The sequence below is a fragment of the Mauremys mutica genome, chromosome 3 (assembly GCF_020497125.1).
Source record: "Mauremys mutica isolate MM-2020 ecotype Southern chromosome 3, ASM2049712v1, whole genome shotgun sequence".
NCBI classification, from domain to species: Eukaryota; Metazoa; Chordata; order Testudines; family Geoemydidae; genus Mauremys; species Mauremys mutica.
In genome coordinates this window covers 47,579,141-47,602,957 of record NC_059074.1, presented here as the reverse complement: position 1 = coordinate 47,602,957, position 23,817 = coordinate 47,579,141, and the positions used below count along the sequence as shown (strand labels likewise).

The 23,817-nt window shown below is 43.5% G+C and overlaps 1 protein-coding gene across 2 annotated transcripts in view; it reads right to left on the bottom strand.

Annotated features, from left to right (window-relative positions):
* Positions 1-868: 868 nt before the first annotated feature.
* Positions 869-23,817, bottom strand: part of FAM83B (family with sequence similarity 83 member B) — a 75,293-nt gene continuing 52,344 nt past the window's right edge. For both annotated transcript variants that reach the window (XM_045011701.1, XM_045011702.1), the window contains exons 4-5: positions 9,068-9,192; positions 869-5,329 (exon numbers count right to left, since the gene is read on the bottom strand). In XM_045011701.1, the coding sequence (XP_044867636.1) occupies positions 2,935-5,329; positions 9,068-9,192 (2,520 nt within the window). In that variant the 3' untranslated portion in view covers positions 869-2,934. The remainder of the gene's footprint in view (positions 5,330-9,067; positions 9,193-23,817) is intronic.

Below are 23,817 nucleotides of genomic sequence, written 5' to 3'. Positions count from 1 at the left end.
GGGTTTAGCAGGCTGATGCTCAAACCACTGAGCTATCCCTCCCCCCACTATTCCAGGCAGGACTGAATCTCCATTAAACTTTTAAAGGTGCTCCTGACAGACCTCACTGAAACAATTGTCGGCTGTTGATTTCATGGAGGGAGGGAGGGGGGAGCAAATGAATACAACACAAATCTGGTCTCTTTCTTGTTTTGATCCACTCCATCTCTCTTATACATCTTACGCTGGCAGTAGACAGTGCAGTACGACTGCAGGCATGACTGAATCTCCGGGAGACAAAACTTAAAAAGAGAATGACCTGGAGTCACTCCCATTTATGTCCAGGTGCCCCTGACAGACCTCACCAAGGTCTGCAAGGAGCACCCATGTCTGCCCAGGTGCCTCTGACTGACCTCACCGAGGTCAGCTAAAAGAACATCCAATGAGACGATGACGATGGCTACCAATTCTAATGCACCATCTGCTGCCAAAAGGCAATGAGCTGCTGCTGTGTAGCAATGCAGTCCCATATCTGCCAGCACCCAGGAGACGTACGGTGATGGTGAGCTAAGCGGGCTCCATGCTTGCCATGGTATGGCGTCTGCATGGGTAACCCAGGAAAAAAAAGGCAAGAAATGATTGTTTGCTGTTGCTTTCACCAGGGTGGGCGGCGGGGAGCTGACGACATGTACCCAGAACCACCCGCGACAATGTTTTTGATCCATCAGGCATTGGGATCTCAACCCAGAATTCCAATGGGCGGCGGAGACTGTGGGAACTGTGGGATAGATACCCACAGTGCAACGTTCTGGAAGTTGACGCTAGCCTCGGTACTGTGGACACACTCCGCCGAGTTAATGGTCTTCATGGTCTTAAGTGGGGACACACACAATCGACAGTATAAAATCGATTTCTAAAAAATTGACTTCTATAAATTCGACCTAATTTCGTAGTGTAGACATACCCTTAGATATTATGGTGCTGTGGGCCATATTTGTTCCAAGTTATATAGATAAAGCTAAATTAAGTGAGATCATAATCAGGGCCAAGACAACTTTTTCCATAATATTAACAATTGCTGCATGAAAATATGGTTGCTATTTAAAAAAAGTTATTTGGATGGGAGTTGCTCTCCTCAAAAGTACAATATTCTTATTCAAAATCCCCCTCCCCCCCCCCCACACCATTAAAATAAAAGGAAATAACATACAGAAATCACTGGTGTGCTCATCTCAACAATCAGTTCAGGTATAGACATTAAAAATAAATGTTTGTCAATGAATTAACATTAAATATTAATTGTCAGTGTCATACTCTTCTCATATGAAATGTTGTTGTAGCCATGTTGGTCCAGGATATTAGAGAGACAAGGTTTCACAGATCTAAAGAAGAGCTCTGTAGAAGATTAAAAACTTGTCTCTATCACCAAGAGAAGTTGGTCCAATAAAATATATGCTTCACCAACCTTGTCTCTCTCATACTCTTCTTATATTTACTATGCACAGTAGTGGGGTCCTGATTATCTTACTCCTTGATACAAGTAACTCTTATTGACTTCAGTGGGAATTACTCATGTCTTAGTTAAATAAAATGGTTGGGTCCTGATCCAATGTCCATTGAAGTCACTGGCAGACAGATTATCTCAATTTGAGAAATCCTTAAATGAGCACTGACTGATTCAAATGAAAAGAGTTTGTGAATGTTTCCATACTTTAAAAAAATGATTTGAATGCAAGCTGGTCAAGTGAACAGAGAGCATTCCTGTACATTGTCCTTTGGTCTATATAGTAAGTAGGAAGAAATTAGGAACAGAAGTTTATAAACAAGATAGGTGAAATCTTGGCTCCACTAATGTCAATCGGTATTTTACCACTGACGCCAATGGAGCCAGAATTTTACCCAGTCTGTCTAAAAGGTTTTTTGTTGCTTCCATTACTTTAATCTTTGGAAATACTTCAAGTTTTGAATGAAATAAGTGCCTACAACTTCTTTTAACTGGACTACTTAAGTTAGAATTGCAAATTCAATTGCTAACATTTAAAGCTAGGTACTGTACGGGAAACATACAGACTTGCCTGAGAAATGGTAATCCACAGACTAATTTTCTTCCTTGATGCTCCAAATTTAAAAACACAGGAAAGCACATGTTTCTAAGGATGCATTATGGATTATTGGCATATATGATAAAAAGTTAACTGTACATTTGAGGTTTAACTCCAATTGCAGACTACTTTCAATAAATCTTGATGCATCAATAGTTTTTAAAATGTCACCCTACAGTTACAACCACTTCACATTGTAAACAAGTACACTACACCCTGGTGTGAGGGTCACTTTGAGGTTTGTGGTGATATGTAATTACATACAATATTCAGTACAATAAGAGAGATTCTCCATTTGTTACCCTCACAGTTCAATATAGTCTGTGGGGACAATCAGTAATATGGTAAAGTCTGTAAGAGGCTTTCAAAAATTAGTTTAAATGGCTAAGTAACATACAATGAATTAACATCTGCTTTTATTACTTTCAAGAGTACATAAATGCTAAAAAGACACAGCAGACCACGTATCCCAGTATTATTCTATTTTTAAACGACAGGTTTTTGAAAAAAATATTAGTTGGAGTTTAAAAAACCTCCTCCCTCTTTTTCACACTTATAAGATATTATTACATACTTTCTGCATGAGGAAAAGTATCTATCTCAAATTAATCTTACAGTATAAACATTATAAACATCTCATTTAAAACATCTTTTAGACACAGAACTTGTGTAATGACTGAAGTATAACTCCTCTAGGTTTATTACATAAAAACATATACATCAATTCCAAAATTCTAACCCCTGCAGAAACCCTTGTAAACTTTACAGGCCTGCCCATCAGTCTAAGTCAGTTAAATACTTACAGTCCTGCTGCCTTTGCTATTTTTCATGCAGTCCTCAGACTATATAGGTGTTATTTGTTTTTGTACAGTAAGTTTCCAAACTTTTGCATAAATCCTCGAAGCTTGTTTTCATTTGGCTGTGATGGATGGTATACAGTCGAGTTGTAATGAACCACCTGATTGCCCCTGGCATAGTTATTCTCTAAGGTTTTGCTTTTTGTTTCTGGGAGGTGTGTACTGCTCTTGGGTGTATTTCTTGCTGTCTGACCAGAGCTTTCCATCTTCAAGAATGGCTCAAAGCGACTATAAACACGTCTTTCACTCAAACGAGATCTTAAAAACTCCTCTTTGTTCTTTGAGTTTCCAGGCTGGGATGTCATTGTGCTTACTCTTTGTGGAGAACTAGAAACAGGTGCGGTTTCCTGGGTAGCATTAGTTATAGCTTTTTTCACCTCTTGGTACTGGATCTGTTCAGTATTAAATCTTGGAGTGGATGCATCTCCTAGAGTTTCTAAGAACTTTTCAGGGGGGCATAAAGTAGGGCACTTTTTACTGCTTTCATCAAATGGAGGTTTTGGAGACTTTGGAGGCTTGGGAGACTTTGGTGGCTTGGGAGACTTTGGTGGCTTGGGAGACTTTGGTGGGCTCACAGTGACATCCTCTTTACTTTTATGCAAGCTGCCTTGTGAATTGGATGATGTGGTCCTCTTTTTTCTTGGAGAGGAATCAGCCTTAGTCTCAGATATTTTTGGCTTTTGAGTGCCTTCGCCTTCAGAAGCCAGCGTGTCAGAACTGCTGCACATTCTATAAAACACAGGAGCTTTGTTTTTAGACAAGTTTTCCTTCTTGTCTTGTGTGAGATTCAGCAATGACCTCAGTTTCTGGGATCCCTTTTTCAGGAAACTTGGAGAATTCTTATTTTCTTTCTTTAAAGTACATTCTTTGCTAGGTTCTTCTTTGCTATCTTCAGCTAGAGCAGCCACAGAGATGGCCTTTGTGGTAGTGGGGCTCTTTGATTCTTCTTCAGTATTTTTATCTTCATGTTCTATGTGGTTGGTCACACTGTGAAAGCTTTTAGAGTTTTTTATTGTATCCTCTGGGGGCTTTAGATTTTCTGGCCGCTTAAGTCTCTGCCTAGTCAATGTGCTGTACACATAGCTGGAGGCCTGTTTGTTGACACCATGATCCAAAGTGGACTTGAAGTTGTCAAACATAGGGAAACTTCGCCTTTTTAGTATATTTTCATTTTGGTGGTTCTTCACATTTTCCGCTGGTCTGTTTGCATAGAAGGCTGTGTACATGTAGATAGATGGGTCCCGAGTGGCATTTGGATATACAATAGGTTTTTTGTTTTCTGCAACCTGTATTCCAGACTTTTTTGGTTCATCTGAGTCAGGTGGGACGTTAGTGCTGACCTCTGCTGATTCTTTGTCGGTCACATTTTTCACAGTCGGGATATGATTGGGTGTTCCTTTAGGTGTTTCACTTCCCTCTGAACCAACAATAGTTGAATTTGAAGAACTTGTACAGCTGCTTACTTCCTGCTGTTCTGGCAAAGTTGGCTTAAAAGCTAATGATGACCTCAGGCGAGAATGAGAATAAAGGGCATGAGCTTTAATATTTTCCGCTGTGTCATAGCCCTCATACCTGTCACCGACTGCTGATCCACTGCAATCTGCAGCTGAATCTGACTGATCATTTAAGTATGACTCAATTCGCCAGTTACGGAGAAATGATTTTGTAGTGTGTTCAAGGGTTGGCATCCTCTGCTGCAGATGGCGGATATGATTATCTGTTCCATTGAAAGACCTCCGTACAATTGAATTTCTTTCTGCAATATTTATCTTTGGTTGTGAAAAACGATCAGCAAAACTTTGTTGGGGTGCATTGCAGTTGTTTGTATAGCCTCCCTTTAATGAAGATACAATACTAAGACTATCAGATGGCATCTTCCAAGTATTTGATAGATTATTGGCCCGATTAATAGCTCTGTGTAGCAAAAAGTAAGGAGTCCTCTCTGGGTTTTCCCCAGCATAACTGTGTCTCTTCCAATGCCCATTTTGTTCACTGGGTTGATTCTGCTGAATTTTATTTTGCATGTTAAAACCTGGATGAAAGGGTAGTTTGTTGTAGGTCTGATTTCTCAAACCATATGTATCTATTTCATTCACTGCATATCTTCCTCGAGTTTTCAAGTAAATGGGATCTAGTTTGTGAATCTTGTCTTGCCTACCAAAAAGGTTTCGTTGGCTGGAAACTGAAGCTAAAGAAGACTGTGAATGCTGGCATGTGCCATTCTCCCAGAGTATCCTGTGACTATTTACCCTAACTAATTCTGGGGCAAATGAACTAGGAACAGAGGAACGGGCATACAGCGTCCTAAACTCTTCATCAAAGGATTCAACCAGTTGTCCTGTGATAACTTGAACCATGCTGAGGTTGGTTTTTTCAAATGACCACATAAAGCTGAAAGCAGAACAAATTACAATTAGCAATACTTTTAAACTTTTGGACAAATGCATCATACCAGGCCTCATTATTATGAGCGACTCCTCTCAGTCTCTGATTTAGCAAGCATAATTTTTCATGCACAAATACTTATTCATGCAGTTAACTGTGGGCATGATTCATGGCACTTAGATATGGAGGGCCTGACCCAACTCCATTTGAATTCACTGGAAGACTTACCATTGATTTCAGTGGGAGCTGCATTAGGCCTGTAACTATCTAATTGTACTTACAAACACTATACATTGCAATGTTTCCATCCACAAATTGGGTAGATAGGTGCACATGTGCAAATAATTTCACTAGCAATTAATAGTGTATGTAAAACTGTATGTACAATTATTTGTAGGTGCAAAATTAGCCCTGCAATTCAAAGGCCACATCTGAAAATTAGGCCCATGGTATGCATAAGTAATTTGTATTATTATATGAAAATAGTAAATTAGGAATATATGCAAAAGTCTTTCCACAATTCTGAATAAATAAGAGCTTGTCTACACAAACATTTACTTTGCTGCAAGCTAGGACGTGAATCTACTCCAAGCTAGCCTAACTGTCTGTGTGCTCCCTGCTGTCATACATTAGTAGTTTGTTAATGTGCTTCAGTGTAATCTAATTTTAAAGAGGACTAGATCAAAGCACATTAAGAAACTTTTAATGTGATTCAGCAGCATCCATGCAGACAGTTAGAATGGGGTAAATTCACACCCCAGCTTGACACAAACTAATTGTGTGTTGACAAGCACTAAAAAAATCCTCAAAAATATGTACACTGGAATTGTTAAATAAATTTAGACCCCAAGAATTGGGTAGTGAAATCTCTTCATAACATACATACATAATACTTTGATAATGGAAATCTAACTCTCTTGTAGTGTGTTCAGAATGTTTGAAGGACGTGCCAATCACAGCATTAATGGAGAAGGTAGCTTTACATCAGCAAAAAATGCAAAAAAACCCCACTATAAATGTTGTGTCACATGGATTCATTAATGCCATTGTGATTAACAAGTGTTACTCCTGGGGGAATTCTACATCACTGCATTTGCACAGAATTCATATCCCCCACAGATTTCTTTGCTTCCCTGCAGAAAAAATGACTTCTGACGGGGGAGCAAAGGGAAGCCCAAAGAGTGGTCACACACCCTTCCCCGGCATTGCAGGCAGGTTGGTTCAGGCACACGGAGCTGCCAGTTGAGATGTAAATCTCTGTTGGGGGGAGGGTCTAGACAGTTGTGCATGTGTGAGAGGGAGACACTCTGTCCCTCTCACTCGCTATTGCAGCACGCTTGGCATGGAGGGGCAGGGCTTCGGAGTGTTTCTGAGGAAGTACACATGGGGCAGACTCTGTCCCCTCAGGCAGAGCACAATGTAGCAGCCTGCCTATTTAGTGAATTCCCCCAGGAGTATAAAACAGGTGGAAAAGGTTTAAGGCTCCTTTACATCGCCAGAGTGGTGTAAAGGATATTATGGCCTTATAAATGCTTATGGTGCTTTAGTGATTAGAACTGGCCTAAATTTTTTGACTGAAAAATTTTTCTATCAAAATGTGCTCCATGAACTGTTTGCTACTGATCTTTCTGGAGATGGTCAGTAGCCAATATAAATTGTGAGTTAATTCCTCAGTCCTCACTTACTGTTCAGTTGCCTATGATGTAACACTGAGCATATGGCTGCATTTATTTGTTGACTAATAACTAGAAATATAGAATCAAACCTAGCTACATTACTAATAGGAAAGGAGGTTGGGGGATTTCCTCCAATGTCCCCACTCCCATTCTCCATCCATTGTATTGTAGTTTAAATAAATTACTGAAATAATTGAAACCAGAGTGATTATATTGCATTATTTTGACAAATAAAATATGCAGAATTTTAAAATATTGTGTGCAGAATTTTTAAATTTTTGACATCGAATTCTCCCAGGAGTAAAGTGCCACACCGTGATATTATATTTTGTAGATTACATTTGTAACAGATATACATTTATCTTATGATCCCATTCTTCCTTGTGTCAAAATAATGAAAGACAACTGAAAGTTAAGGTATTAAGCAATATGTTACAATTTGTTGGTTCTGATAGTAATAAGGATTGTTGAGTTAATTTGAATGTCTTACTTCTTTTATTTTATTTGTTCAGTTAGTTTTGTATTTTTTAGGAAAGAAATATGAAAATATAATAGAATTACATCAAAAAGTTAACTTAATGACTCATGTAAAACAGTTCTATTTCTCATTCATTTTCAATTAAGTTATTAAATAAGCATATTGTACTTTTGCACATTAAAAAGTTCTGTAGTTTTAACTAATTTTTAGAAGACAAATTCAAATATGATAGTCCTAGCTATCATAATGCTTGAAACTTTTTTTTTAAATGGAAGCTTAATTTCAGCAGAAATGGATGATTTAGGCCCCAAAGTGCCTGGTCATGAAAACTGTAATTTTCTAAAATGCTTTTCTTTGAGACATAGTAATTTTCAAAGTCACATTCTCACAGACACTGACATTTCAAAGGCATTATCGGTGAAAGATGTCAAACCAGTCAGATTCCCTCTGTGTCCTTATACTTACTCACTTTTGAACCTGTCACTTCCCTCATCACCTTGCACACCTCACATCTGAATTTAGTTAGCTGAGTCTCACTAAGCGTAGAGGGACAGATTGTCAGCTGGTGTATACTGGCAGAATTCTATCAGACACCAGCTGAGGATCTAGCCCATAATCTCTATGTTGCTGCAAATAAATTTGAGACCCCAAAAGAGAGAAGTGTTGCAATAAAAGCAAATAAAAATGTCTAATACTGTGAAAGATTAAGTTGGCCATCCTCCTTTTAGCTTACCACATTTTTATAGTCTCTTCCAGCTCCTGAGTATGTAAGATATGCCAATTTTCACTCCCTTGCACACATTTGTATATTGTTAAGTAGGTATAAGTTGGTCTAAGGGAAATCTGACCAAGTGTAAGAGAGTCTAACTTACCTTACCTTATACATTATCACCTCTGAATTTGGATCACAGTGTAGAACACAAAACAGGAAAGAACAAATTAACGATGCAAGTATCTGGAGGACTATTACAAATAGAAGTTTAACAGGAGAGCTTATGAAATATACCTTGGTAATCTTTTCTAAGGTGAATATTAAATAAGAATAATTAAATGGTATGGGACAAATACTGGGGTCCTCATTCTGGCCTTGTCTACACTACCGGGGTAAGTCAACCTAAGTTATGTTACTCCAGCTGTGTGAATAACGTAGCTTAGGTCGACTTACTGCGGTGTCTACACTGCACTGCGTCGATGGGAAACGCCCTCCCATCAACTTACCTCTTTTCATTCCAGTGGAATACCAGAGTCGACGGGAGAGCAATCTGCAGTCATCACTAGTCCCACCAAATAGACTCCCAGCAGCAGCGTTGTAGACATGGCCTCTGTTTTTACTGACTTCTTTGAACTGAAGCCAAATTGAGTCTGTCTGAGTCCTTATTCACTAAATACTGAATGAGGAGTTCAAAATTTGGCCAACCAAACTTCTATGTCAGAGTTATTAAATAATATACAATATATATTATATCAAAGTTAACCATAGAGTATACTGACCATTTTCAGAAATAGCAAAATTAGTTATCATGAAAGAGTCATATTCTGATTACCTTTAAGGAAACATATTCTATTCACAGCTTTGTGTATTGAACTTACCTGTAAGTACCATACATGACTTTCTTACAGTCAACCAGAAGAAATTTCTGTTCCATTTTTCCATGGAATTTTGCCCCTGATTTGGAATAATAATCTTGTCCTTTTACTGTCCGCACCCTCATGTTCTGAAAAGGATTACAGAAGATATTTAAAATGAGCAAAATGAATGTTGCCATTTATATTTAAGATCTCGGGGCCTGATACTGAACTTTTAAGTATCAGGGAAATAGGGGGTTGGAAGCTGAGAGAGAGAGAGAGAGAAACTGTTACCTACCTTTCATAATTGTTATTCTTCGAGATTTGTTGCTTATGTCCATTCCATTCTAGGTGTGTGTGCACCCACGTGCACAGTCAGAGACTTTTGCCTTAGTGGTATCTGAAGGGTCAGCTGTGGTGTCCCCTTGAGTGCTGCGCTCCTGCATCAGTATGCCACCGAACATGCACCCCCTTAGTTTCTTCTTGCTGGCAACTCCGACAAAGGGGCAGGAGGGCGGGTAATGGAATGGACATGAGCAACACATCTCGAAGAACAACAAGTTACAGAAAGGTGGGTAACCATTTTTAATTCTTCAAGTGCTTGCTCATGTCGATTCTATTCTAGGTGACTCACATCCAATATCCTCAGAGGTGGGCTCAGAGTTCATGGTCTTGCAGCTTGCCACACTGCTCTACCGAAACCAGCATCATCCTGAGCCTGCTGGATAAGTGCATAATGGAACGTGAACATGTGGATGGATGACCTGGTGGCTACCTTACAGATGTCCTGGATAGGCACCTGGGCTAGAAAAGCTGACGAAGAGGCTTGCGCTCTGGTTTAGTGGGTGTTCACGATCACCGGAGGTGGCACCCTTGCCTAATCATATCAGCAGTGAATGCAGGCAGTGATACAAGAAGAATTTTTTTGAGCAGACACTGGATGACCTTTCATCCTGTTGGCCACCATGACGAACAATTGCGTCAACTTATGGAATGGCTTGGTCCTTTCAATGTAGAAGGCTAGCACCCTCCTGATGTCTAGGGAATGCAACCTATGCTCCTCCTCCTCCTTGTTATGCGGCTTTGGGGAAAAAACAGGTAAGTAAATGTCCTGGCCCATATGAAACTGTGAGATCACCTTGGGCAGGAAACCCAGGTTCAACCGCAACTAGACCTTGTCTTTGTAAAAGACTGCATAGGGCGGGTCTGAGGTAAGCGCTCTAATCTCAGAGACCCAGCAGGCAGATGTCATTGCAACCAAGAACGCGACCTTCCAGGAAAGGACAAGGAGAGAGAAGGAAGCCAGAGGCTCGAAGGGTGGGGGGGGGGTCCTGTGAGCCGCGACAGCACAAGTTTCAGGTCCCACGGAGGGATGGGGTCCCTGATGTGCGGGTAGAGGTGCTCGAGGCCCTTGAGGAACCTGGCAGTAATGTCCTGGGCAAAAAACAACTTACCCTCAAGTGGTGGATGGAAGGCTAATATAGCAGTCAAGTGGACCTTGATAGCTGAAAGGGACAGCCTTGGAGCTTGAGATGCAAAAGGTAGTCCAGGATTAACTGCAGTGAGGCCCGCTTGGGCCGAATGCATTTATTTGAGATCCAACAAGCGAACCGCTTCCATTTAGCCCGATAGGCTGCCCTGGTGGAGAGCTTTCTGCTGCCCAACAGAACCTGTTGGACGCCCGCCAATCACTCCTGTTGTTCTGCATTTAACCATGCGGCAGCCAAACCGTCAGGTCTGGATGCAGAAAATTGCCGTGGTTTTGTGACAACAGATCCAACCAGAGCAGTAGCCATAATGGAGCAGCCACCGAGAAGTCCAGCAGCATGCTGAATCAGCATTAGTGCGGACATGCCAGCGCTATGAGGATCACTTTTGCCCTGTCCTGCTTGAACTTCACAGGACTCTGTGGATCAATGGAACTGGGAGGAAGGTGTACATTAGAACCCCCGACCACGGAAGCAGGAAAGTGTGATAGGGAACCTCTGTCGCACCTGAAAGGAGCAGAAAATGTGGCATTTCTTGTTCTGCCTGGACGTGAACAGGTCCACCTGTGGAGTAGCCCACCTATGGATGGAGAAACCACTCATGGCGAAACGAGAAGGTCCTGCTAAGGTGATCTGCCAAGGCATTCCTGGCCCGGGGAGGTGTGCGGCTACAAGATGGATGTTGTGTTATACACAGAAGTCCCATAGCTTGAGGGCTTTCTGGAAAAGGGCAGATGACCTAGTTCCGCCTTGCTTGTTGATATAGAACATAGCCGCTGTATTGTCTGTCAGGACCTGGACCATCCTGCTATTTAGGTGAGGTAGGAAGGTGTGGCAGGCCAAGCGGACCACTCTGAGCTCTCTGACATTGATGTGTAGGGAATGATTGAGATGGAACCAACGACCTTGCATGCTGAGATTCCCAAGGTGGACTCCCCATCCCAGGTCCGAAGCATCGGAGACAAGGGTAACCGATGGCAGGGGGGGCCCTGCGAATGGAACTTCCTCCAACACCAATGCAGGATTTTGCCACTGTGTGAGTGATGACAGGATGTGGTCCAGGACCCTGACCACATGGCCTATGTTGTGTCTGTTGGGGATGTAGATCGATGCCAGCCATGCCTGTAGTGGCCTGAGGTGGAGCCATGCATGCCGGACCATGTAAGTACAGGCTGCCATATGGCCAAACAGCCTCAGGCACATATGAGAAGTGGGAAGAGGGTGGGTTGCATGCACAAGATCAGGTCTGCCATGGCCTGGAACTGGGTCTCAGGAAGTAAGGCCCTGGCCTGAATAGAGTCCAAGACTGCTCCGATGAACTCTATGTGCTGCGCTGGAACTAAGGTTTACTTTTTCTCATTTATTAACAGCCCCAGGTCACGACAGGTGGAGCAAAGCAGGTTGAAATGACACTGAACCTGATCCTGGTATTGGCCCTTTATTAAGCAGTCGTCGAGGTATGGATAAATTTGCACAACTTGGCACCTCAGGTAAGCAGCCACTGGCCACTGTGTAAATACTCTTGGGGCTGACTCAAAGACTCAAAGGCAGAGCTGTGAATTGAAAATGGCAGTGGCCCAACACAAAACAGAGGCAATGCCTGTGCCCCGGGAAAATGCAAATATATGTTCTTTAAGTCGAGGGTGGCGTACCAGTCTCCCAGATTCAGGGAGGGAATAATGTAGGCCAGAGAGACCATGTGAAACTTCAACTTCTTGAGAGACTTGGGTCTGAGGCCCCCTTTTGCTTTTGGGATTAGGAAATAGTGGGAGTAGAACCCTTTCCCTTTCATATCTGGGGGGACCTCCTCCAGACCCTCCAGGCACAGGAGGGTCTCAACCTCATGAACATGAGAAGGGTCCATGAAGAAGGATGGGGAAAGGGGGTGAGAAGGAGGGTTGGCCATGAACTGCCAGGTGTAGCTTGAAGATATTATGTTGAGCACCCAACGGTCCAAGGTCAGATGCAACCAGGCCAACCGGAAGAGGGGTGGATCCTGGGAAGTGGCTGTCTTCGGGCGCATCCTCAAAACACCTGCTTCTGGCTTTCTTGGCCTCTGGAAGAACTAGGCTGGGCAGAGGAATGGGAAGACAAAGGGTGCTGCCGCTTAAAGCCTTTGTCTCTTCCTTCTTCTTCCTTCAGGAGCTGAACCGGGGGACACCCCAAGACGTTAACGGAGGTGGGGGATGGAACGGCTTTCTAGCCTGCAGAGGGATGTATAGGCCCAAGGAATGGAGGTTGGCACAGGAGTCTTTAAGGCCATAGAGCTATGCATCAGTCATCCCTGCTGCCTCAAACAGGAGGTCCTGAAGGGTAGTCTGCATCCCCTGAGACAGCCCGGAGGATTACAACCAGGAGCTGTGCGTCATGACCACCTCAGAGGTGATTACCTTGGCCGCCGAGTCCATAGCATTCCAGGCCATCTGGAGGGTGCCTCTCACCACCATTTGCCCTCATCCACCAAGGTGGTGAACTCCTGGGCTCGGTCCCGTGGAAGGCCCTCCTTGAACTTGCTGATGGAGTCCTAGAGGTTGAAGTTGTACCTGCCTAGCAGGGCCTGATGGTTAGACATATGAAATTGCAGGCTGGCTGTTGAATAAATTTTCCACCAAACAAGTCCAGCCTCTTGGTGTCTTCATTTTTCAGTGTGCCACTTGCCTGGCCCTGCCTATCCCTCTCATTGATGGCAGACACGGCCAAGGACCCCGCTGGAGGGTGGGTATACAGATATTCAAATCCCTTTGCCAGGACATAGTACTTCTTTTCCGCCTTCTTGGAGGTAGGTGGAAAGGAAGAGGGGGGTCTGCCACAAAGATTTAACAAAGATTTAGGATCCTGGGTGGATGGGCAATGTGACCCGGGCCAGGGTGAAGGAGCGTATGACTTTAAAGAGGTCGTTCAACTCCTCTGCTAGCTTCTCGACCTCCAAGTTCAGGTTGGCAGCCACCCTTTTGAGCAGAGCCTGGTGCTCCTTGAAGTCGTCAATGGGGGCTGCTCATTTGTTCTTGGTTAATTTGTCCAAAGATGATTAAGAGGACTGTGCTGCAGGAGATGGGATGGCTTTCTCTTGGTTGTCTGGGGACAGCTCCTTGGGCATCAGGGCCCACTATGTCACCCCCGCGTTTGATTCAGCACCGTGCTCCACCTCGGGTGCTAGCTGTGCCATGGGAAGTTTGTCTGATGTGGCTTGGGAGGAACGGTGAGAGTATGGGACTGGCATAACATGAACACCTCACAGGTTCCAGTACTGCCACCGCCCCGCCTCCGTGCTGCCACCACAGGAGGCACACTGGTCTTGCGGGCTGGTGGTAATTTGCCTTTTATTGGAGAGGGGCTGAACTCCTCTTCCACCTCAGACCATTACCCTTTCAGTGACCAGGGCGGAGCTGTAGATGCCTGAATCTGCCGACTGACCCTTGTTGGCAACCGGTAAGGAGAGGGCGAGGATCAATGCCTGCCTGAAGAGCGATACTGGGGAGCCAGCGACCGGTGCTGTGACCTGGAATGATCCCACACTGGGGGGGAATCAATGCCTGGGAGACCACCTAGGCGACTGTGATCTGTGCCATGGTGATCTCTGGTAGGAGACCCGATGGTACCATGGGTACAGGAATCGGCATAGTTACTCAGGTGTCCCATGCCTTGTAGGTGGAGATCTTGGCATCAGGGATCTGGGTCTTCTAACTGGGGACCGAGGCTGCAGTGCTGGAATCCTAGACCACAGTGATGAGGATTGATGCCTGCAGTCTGGGGATGCTCTGCTTCTTTAGAGGATAGTCCCATAACTAGCTTGTCCTTAGATGCCAGGGCCTTAGCTGGGTCAGTTGCCTGGCTTGGCATCTGCAGTGCCATCCAGCCTACTTGCTCTTTGGCCACCAGGCCTGCTTCAGGCATAGATTGCCCTACACCAATGCCAAAGTGCCAGGCGTGGAGTCCGATCGAGAGGCCTCCGAGGTAGGACAAAGGGCAGCCTCCATGAGGAGGGCCCTCAAGCAGATATCCTGCTCCTTTTGAGTTCAAGGGCAAAAGGTTTTGCAGATCCTGCACTTGTCCTTTCTGTGGGACTCCCCCAAACACTTCAAACAGCTCTCGTGGGGATCACTAATGGGCATTGGCCAGCTGCACGATGAGCATGGCTTAACGCCTAGGGAATGGGGTATGGCCCACTCCAAAGTGAAGTTCCAGTCGGGACTCTAACTCATAAACTACTACTCAAAAACTAAATTTAATGGTCTAATTAAGTACCTATCAACTAAATACAAAGGAGACAGAACAATGGACTGTAAGCACTCTAAGCAACAGTCAGGGATGGTAAGGAACTGAGAGGGCGTTGGGTTGGTGGTGCCTAATATACTGACGCATGAGCACAGTATTCAAGGGGGCCCCGCAGCCAACCCTCTGAATACTGCTAAGGCAAAAGTCTCCAATGACTGTGCACGTGGGCGTGCATACACCTAGAATAGAATCAACATGAGCAAGCACTTGACGAAGAAAGATTATTACTGCACAGGGAAACCCTGTGCATGATAGATAGTAAATCCTGACCTAACTTCTCACCTGGGAGCCCCTTTTAGGCTTAAAAGGCTCACTGTTGTATCTCTGACTGTGGCAAGGGACAATATAAACTCCCCTTTTGTAGTTGGCTTTTACACTGTAAGCTGCTTGTAAAACAAGTTGCCTGCTGAGTATCTGTGTGATACAGGATGCTTTAGGTAGCCATGAAAAAACACCAAGAAAGGGAATGAGCAGAGGGTTAAATATATATTCTTGTTGTGCAGATCTTATTTCTTTTCTTACAGTTTGTGGTGTTATAAGCTATTTAATACTATTTAAAATAAATGAAACACTAATGTGGTAACTCGAAAGGCGCTAGAATAGAAATGAAACCAACGAGTTATTGTATATACATATCTACACAGAATTTGCACATTTACAGCACTATCTTCATTATTATTACATATGGTTAATATACGAAATAGTGGAATATAACATTTTTAATAAGGATCAATAGCTTGCCCAATTTAACTGTTCATAAATAAATAATAATGGGCTAAATTCTGCCCTGACTTATACCATATGACTAAATGCACAGGTTGGAAATCAGGACACAATTTAGCTCTGTAAAATGTAATTTGAGGGAGGATGTAGGAGAACCATTAGGTCAAGGCATTGTCTACATCAGTGGTTCTCAAACTTTTGTACTGGTGACCTCTTTCACATAGCAAGCCTCTGAATGCGACCCCCCCCCCTTATAAATTAAAAACACTCTTAAATATATTGAACACTATTATAGATGCTGGAGGCAAAGAAGGGTTTGGGGTGGAGGGTGACAGCTCGCAATCCCCCATGTAATAACCTTGTGACCCCCTGAGGGGTCTCGACCCCCAGTTTGAGAACTCCTGATCTACACTCTACAGAGTGAGAGGAATCAAAATAAACATTTCACTTTAAAAACAAACCCTACAGCATTTGTTTCCCTAAGCTGCCACTAAATTGACAATATTCTAAACCTTAAGCTTGTCAAAATCTTTTATCCTGTGAAGTGCTCCCTTAGACAATATAATTAGCTATGCATGCAAATTATAGTACATTATGACTATAGAAGGTGTAATGGGCTATTGTAATTCACTGAAGAACATTTCAAGGGAAACAGAAATTCAGTAAAAGTTTTACAAAAACTCCCTAAAGTAAAGGATGAATAGCAAATAATGGGTGGTTTGAAGAGTCCTATACATTTTGCTCTTGACTTTTTTAAAATCATCTCAAAAGATCAGACAGTTCAAAGAGCATAATGCTATCTGGAACCATATCCAGAGTCAACTGCTAAACTGCCACCTGCTGCTGCTGGCAAGTTATACCATACCATGGCTCATTAGCTTGTGTGATGTTGTATGATTAAAATATGACTATGTATATCATTGTTGCTACCACTGTTATACAACTGCAACAAATGGAAAATATGTAATGTATCAAAAGTTACAATCTATCAAATGATTATCCTGTTTATATGCATGTTTCATTTTGTGTCTGAAATTAGGAATATTTACTGTATACTTGTATTTCAAATGTGTTTGCTGCTTGGGTAACACCCAGAAGGTAGTCTGCATCCAGTCTTGTCAGCACATTGTGAATGGACTATTCAAGTTGGTGGCCAATTAGAGGTCACTTAGCTAGCACAATCGATGATGGAAGAAGCCTGTCCCTGCCCGAAGGGCCTGCCTGGAGATGTTTTAGCCAAAGTCTGGGTAGTGGCTGCTCCTATGAGTCATCAAATCATGAATGGGCATGTGACTAGCTCATATGACCCTGGACTCCATCATGTGCTGTAATTTTCCACAAACTAAGACTGAGAGTAGTCCCTCCACATGGGAGAAGGTAAAAAAACCCTGAAAGCATCTCCATTTTGCCTCTTTCCTGCTCTGATTTCTGGACTATGGACTTACACTAACAGTAGCATTACAACCAATGGACTGAGGACCATCCAATCTTTTGGAAGTTACCAGAGACTTAAAAAGCCAGAAGTTTATTCCATCACTGCTACAAATTGATACAAGGACCTTACAATGAGTGCATGTATTTGTTTTCCTTGACCATTACAACTCTATCCTCTTTCTTTTCTCTTATAAATAAACCTAACTACTAAAGGTTTGGCAACAGCTTGATTATTGGATAAGATCTGAGTTATATATTGACCTGGCTGTGTGGCTGATCTCTTGGTATTAGAAGAACCCTTTGTTTGATTAAATTGGTTTTAAATAACCACTCATCATTAACAGTGTTTGGGTGGTGAAACAAGGGCTGGGATACCTAAGGGACTGCATTTCTGACTTCTTGTTAACCAGTGTGATGAGACAGAAGTTTACTTTTATTACTGGCTTGGTATATCTTATGGAAGAATAACCAGCAGTCTGGGGTAGGGCTGCCCCATTTTTCAGCAGTTTGTCCTGAATCTGGTATTCTCAGCTGTGACCCACTGAGTTATGGTGACAGCTTGCTATGTATGTTCATTTGTCTGCCCATAGAAAGAAGGGCTGGAAATCCAGTAGGGTAAATGTCATCCAGTAATAAGCACTTGCATAACACTTTTCATCTTCAAAGATCTTTATAAACATTAATTAATCCTCACAATCCCTCAAGTGTTTACAATATAACCTAGTTAATCTGCACTTTGATAAACTGGCAATTGTCATTGTGAAGTAAACAAAAAGTGAAGCTCTGCTTTTGCTGTGATAGGACCAGTGCCAGTGACATCACACTCCCTGTGGAACAAGATTCCTATATTGTCACATAGCATTGGACCTGAAATTTCGAAGACTCTAAGAAAAAAGGCTACTATAATTACTGTTCTCCCAGCTGCTCATTGTGGTACTGCTACTGCCCAGGGGGAGGGGCCAAGTTCCTTGGAACTCTGATCACTGCTTTCTGCACCCAGCGTTCTAACTTTTACACCAGAGAACTTTTGGGCCAAACTTTCAAACCTGAGTACTTAGAATTAGACAAAGACGACTAACATTTTCCATCTTGGTGACAGAAATCAATAAGAACTGCGGGGGCTCAGCACATATGAAAATCAGGCCACTACTGACATAGGCACCAAAGCATGGATTTAGTGCCTAACTATAGGCACAGACGACTTTTTGTGAGTTATTTAGGTTCTGAGGGCTTGTCTTCTCTACCCCACTAAACCAGCGCTGTTGCCATCAATGCAGTTGCACCGATTTAGTGCGTCTGGTGAAGACACATGATGTCGATGGCAGAGCACTCTCCTGTCGACATAATTACTCCACCTCAGTGGACATAGCACGGTGTAGACTTTAAGTTGATGCAACTTACGTCGCTTGGGGGGGGATATTTTTTTCCACACCCCTGAGTGACATAACTTATATAGACCTAAGTGGTAGCGTAGACAAGGCCTGATAAATGTTTGTCTTCATTACAGTCGATATAGGTGAGCTTTCACCTCTCAAGGATAGTAAGGATTTTGAAGAGAAAAAAACCCTAGCCACTCCAAGATCCGAACTTTGGACTAATATTTAGTCTGTTAACAGTTGGACCTTTTCCACACCACAGGAACATTTGATGCCAGTTCTACAAACAAGTGGACTTTATTTTTTAAGCCAAACATTTTCTTCCGCTTTAAACTATTTTCACAAACCTCTTCCAGGTGAAAAGTACTACCAAATTCATACTTTTCTTTTCAGTACAGGAATTCTATGACTTGCTAGAAGAGGCATCAATTTCTCTGTTAAACAGACACTATCAATTTCCAAACAAAATTTCGCCATCCAACCTTAATGGATGTCAAATTATACCCTAGATCAGGGATTGGCAACCTTTCAGAAGTGGTGTGCCGAGTCTTCATTTATTCACTTTAATTTAAGGTTTCGCATGCCGGTAATACGTTTTAACATTTTTTAGGTTTCTCTCTATAAGTCTATATATAATATAACTAAATTACTGTTGTAGGTGAAGTAAACAAGGTTTTCAAAATGTTTAAGAAGCTTCATTTAAAATTAAATTAAAATGCTGATCTTTAGCAGCTGGCCTGCTCAGCCTGCTCCTGGCCTGGGGTTCCATTCACCTAGGCCGGCAGCAGGCTGGGACCCCAGCTGGCAAGCTGGGCCGGAACCCCAGGTTGGCAGTGGGCTGAGCAGGGCCAGCAGCTGGGACCCCAGCTGGCAAGGGGCCGTCAGCCAGAACCCCAGACTGGCAGCAGGCTGAACAGGGCTGGCACCCCAGACCAGCAGCGGGCCGAGCTGCTCAGCCCGCTGCCGGTCTGGGGTTCCATCCGCTGGCTCCTGCCAGCCACGGTCCCGGCTGCCGGCCCCGCTCAGCCCACTGCCAGTCTGGGGTTCTGGCTGCCAGCTCCTTGCCAGTTGGGGTCCCAGCCGCCGCCCCACTCAGCCTGCTGCCAGCCTCAGGTCCCAGCCCTGCCCACATAGAGTAGGTACCTACCTTCTCCCTGGTTCTGGCCCATTCTCTTCCTCTCTCTCTGCACTGAGCTGAGGGTGGGGGTGCAGGTGAAGGAGCACGTTGGGGGTTGGGGTGCAGGGTTTGGCCAGGAGCTAGAATGAGGGAGGGGGCTCAGGGTTGGGGCAGGAGGTTTGGGTGTGGAGTGCTTACCTGGGCAGCTCCCATTTGGTGCAAAGGGTGCAGGGGGGAATGTTGGAGGGGGAGCAGGAGCTCCTATTTGGTGCTCAGGGTGGGAGATGGGGATGTGGGGGGTGCAAGAGTCAGCATAGGGTGTGGGGGGGCTGGGTATGTGTGGGGAGTGCAGGAGTCAGGGCAGGGGGTGTGGGGAATGGAGGAGTCAGGGCAGAGGGTGTGGGGAGGCTGGGTATGTGTGGAGGGTGCAGAAGTCAGGGCAGAGGGCTGGGGGCGTGTGAGGGGGTGCAGGAGTCAGGACAGGGAGTGTTGGGGGGCTGGGTACGTGTGGAGGGTGCAGGAATCAGGGATGGGGTCATGAGGAGGATGCAGGGAGTTGGGGTGCAAGGGGGGTGCAGTGTTCAGGGCAGAGGGCTGGGGGATGGGCTGGGACACGGGGGTGCTCCCACTCCCCTGCCCTGAGCGGCTCATGGCAGTGGGCTGGAGGGATATGCCCCGCTTCTACCTCCCTTCCCCAAGGCCCCACTCCTGCCTCCCTTCCCTGCTTCCTTACCGGTCTGAGCAGTGAGGGCGCTGGGGCTGCTCTTCTCCCCTCCCTTGCAAGGGACATCAGCGGCAGGGAGGGAGAGGAGGCGGGGCTCCACACAGCACACTGGGGGGAGAGGTGGGGGAGGGAGAAGCTTGGCTGCCGGCGGAGCCTGCCGTACAGCAGCAGCTGGCAGGACCAAGCTTGCTTCTGCCCCCACCAGAGAGAGCGGTAGGCGGGGGGCGGAGAAGAGCCGGCTGGGTCGGGCAGCATTTTTAATGACACGCTGCTGCCTGGGATTCGGCAGCGGGCTGAGTGGGAGCCCAGCAGGCAGCAGCATGCCATTAAAAATCAGCTTGTGTGCCGTCTTTGGCATGCGTGCCATAGGTTGCCGACCCCTGCCCTAGATTCATACTGTAAGATTAATCTCTTTTGGTTATTTTCTAATGGTCTAATCCTCTTATTTAGGGTAAAATTTTCTTTAAATAAAGCCACTACAAAAAATGTACACTGGTGTTTTTGGATAATCTTTTATTTAGTACTCACTGTTCACTGTGACCTAGAGCATAAATGTCCACTTTAGCCAGTAGATCACTAACTGGAACCCCTTTCCTGCCACTAGTGAAAATAGATGTAGTTAGGGCATTCTTGCATCATTCATTTGTTGGTGAAATGTGGTGTAGTAGATGAAGTAGGGAGACATGAATACACTAACTCTTCCAATACAAGCAGCACTGAGCTAAGGTATGGTCCATTGCCAGAGGTGCCTTTGCCATCTCATGTGTGTTTTTTTCCTTCTGTTTTAATTTTTTATTGTCTGCAGTGTTGTTGTAGCCATGTCGGTCCCAGGACATTAGACAGACAAGGTGGGTGAGGTAATATCTTTTATTGGACCAACTTCTATTGGTGAAAGAGACAAGCTTTCAAGGACAAAGAGCTTGAAATAATAAATAATATTATTGTCAGACTCAAGTACCAGAGGGGTAGCCGTGTTAGCCTGGATCTGTAAAAAGTAACAAAGAGTCCTGTGGCACCTTATAGACTAACAGATGTATTGGAGCATAAGCCTTCATGGGTGAATACCTACTTTGTCAGACACATGTAATGGAAATTTACTGTATAAATATACAGGCCAGAATCAGTCTGGAGATAACGAGGTTAGTTCAATCAGGAAGGATGGGGCCCTCTTCTAGCAGTTGAGGTGTGAACACCAAGGGAGGAGAAACTGCTTTTGTAGTTGGCTGGCCATTCACAGTCATTGTTTATCCTGATTTAATCTCCGGTGAATTTAATGAGAGCTGTGCATGCCTATCTGATGGCAAAGGTAGTCCTATATTATGGAAGCACAGGAAAGCTTCTGTTGAAATACAGTATTGGCAAGATGTAATGGATCTGATTCAGCTCTCAAGTTCACATATGCAACTCTCATTGTGAGCCTAGGTGTGTGCATCTTAGGGCAGAATTTGCCCAAAGGAAATAAAGATAATTCTTTATCGTACTGTGTTATAGAAATGTCATTATTTCCTCATCCTTCCATTTCAGTAAATATGTAAAGGGTGTAAATGCTTCCTGCCAAATTTGTTTTCTCATCATGCAGCAGCAAGTCTGTTTCTTGTTTCTCACATGAGAAGTAGATACAAGTGTTTGCAAACTATAAAGTCTGTCACATACCGCACCTATTATCTCATAAAACATGATGATCTGACATAAGCTGAACAAGTTGGATCACGTCTCAGGTATTATAAAACATGTTCTAGCTCTTACGTTTGTTCATTATTTTACAATCAGAAATAAGTACTCAAATTAAAAAAGGGGACACATTCCGGAGATGCAGCACAGTGGTACTTAGGTGTTGTTTTCTTAGGTACCCTAGTTCAAATCTACTAATTCATCTTGTTGCTGCAGCATCTGTCAATCATCCAGAAACACAGAGGGCTAACACTTGCTTCTAATAAGTTTTGAAAATAATTTGCCTCTACAGTTTTCATTATATAGATGGCCCTTATTATATAAAAAAAAACAAAAACCCAGAGGATTTTTGATGACTCTTTCCTCCTCTCTCCCTCCCTAGTTACACAAAGGAATTGGGGATCTGAAACAGAAAGTCAGAGAGGTTTAAAGAGATGGGTGGGGAAATTATTGAAACAACTTGTGTGGGGAGGAAGAGAAAAAACAATGCAGGAGATAGAGGGTTAAGATAAACTTACGAAATCTAAAGCAGACAGAGAGAGAGATTGAGGAATAGAAAGGTGCAGAGTGTTTAAACTGTATTTAAGTTTCTTTTGGCTACCAATCAACTAATGATAATACTTTCAAATAGCTTCAAATAAACTCACCCTCCTAAAAATTTTAAATCTTTCCCCATTTGAAAAAAAAAGTTGCAGAAAAAGTGTTAAATTAAATATCTGACTTGTATATTCTTCCAGATGCTGATTACCACAATAATCTTTTCTACAACACAGTCTATCACTATTCTTGGTTATGACTGTCAGGAAAAGCAGATGAACAAGTACTGACATGAAGTCAGAATATAGCTGAGTGCAGATTTCTGCTTGACTATTAAATGATGTTTTAAGAATAAATCTTTGTTTCTCCATAAATAGACAAATGAATGGTAAACATCATAACTCAAAACACAGGGCCTGTTTCACCACTGCATTACTCCAGTGTTTATGCCAGTTTAACTTCATTTATTTCAGTGGAGTGAAGAAGAGTCAGAAGAGGCTTAGAGTCGGGCAAAGGCTACCTCTGGAGCCCCAGTTCCTTTTTTATAAAATGTCTGTTTTCAGGAAGATGAACACAGACTCTACCATGCTCCTGTAGTGTTGAGCCAAGCCATGGGAGAATAACAATGGCTGCTGCTGAGTTTGTATGTTGAAGGAAGAGAGGATATCCATACAACTCTACCTTCTCCTCTTTCTCATCCAATGACCAGGAGGGGGTGGAACTGAGGGACATCTTATATACCTAAACACAAAGAGTTGATAGTGGCCCAGCCTTAAGAATCTTGAATGGAAGAGAAGCAGAGAGATGGAGATGACTTCTCTAAAGACTGGCCAACCCCTTCAAAGATGTTACCAATTCCTTATCACATTTTTGATAGCCATAGAATAACTACCACAAGAGCAGTAAGGGCCTGGTCTTCTGAGCAAAAGCCAGCAGGAGGTGCCGCTGGGAGAGAAAATTAAATTGAGAACCCTTGTTTTAAAATAAACTAGAAGACAGTAAATAGCAAAGGTATCTGTGTACCATTATCTGCTTACTATTTACCATAGGTTTTGTGTCTTTGAGGTAGATCTTGGAGTCTACTATCCTCTTAATGAATGCATATACATTACTCCCATTCAAGTTACTTGGGCCCACATAAAATGTGATGTCACTCCACTACTTCTGCCCAAATTCATTATGAATGGCAAACCTCTCTAATACACATTAATCTGCCCTAATCTACTCTAATTTAATTACATTAGCCCCATCAACCCCAATACAAATTATTTATAGGTTAATCCCCCCCAACCCCACCCAAAACACAGGTTCACAGCCCATTAAAACAATAGTAACCGCGCCTGAGCTTCATACAAATGAAATGAAGCAGCTGAATGTTACTACTCCACACATGCAAAGGAGATCATGGATACTCCAAAGTGAAGGGTCTT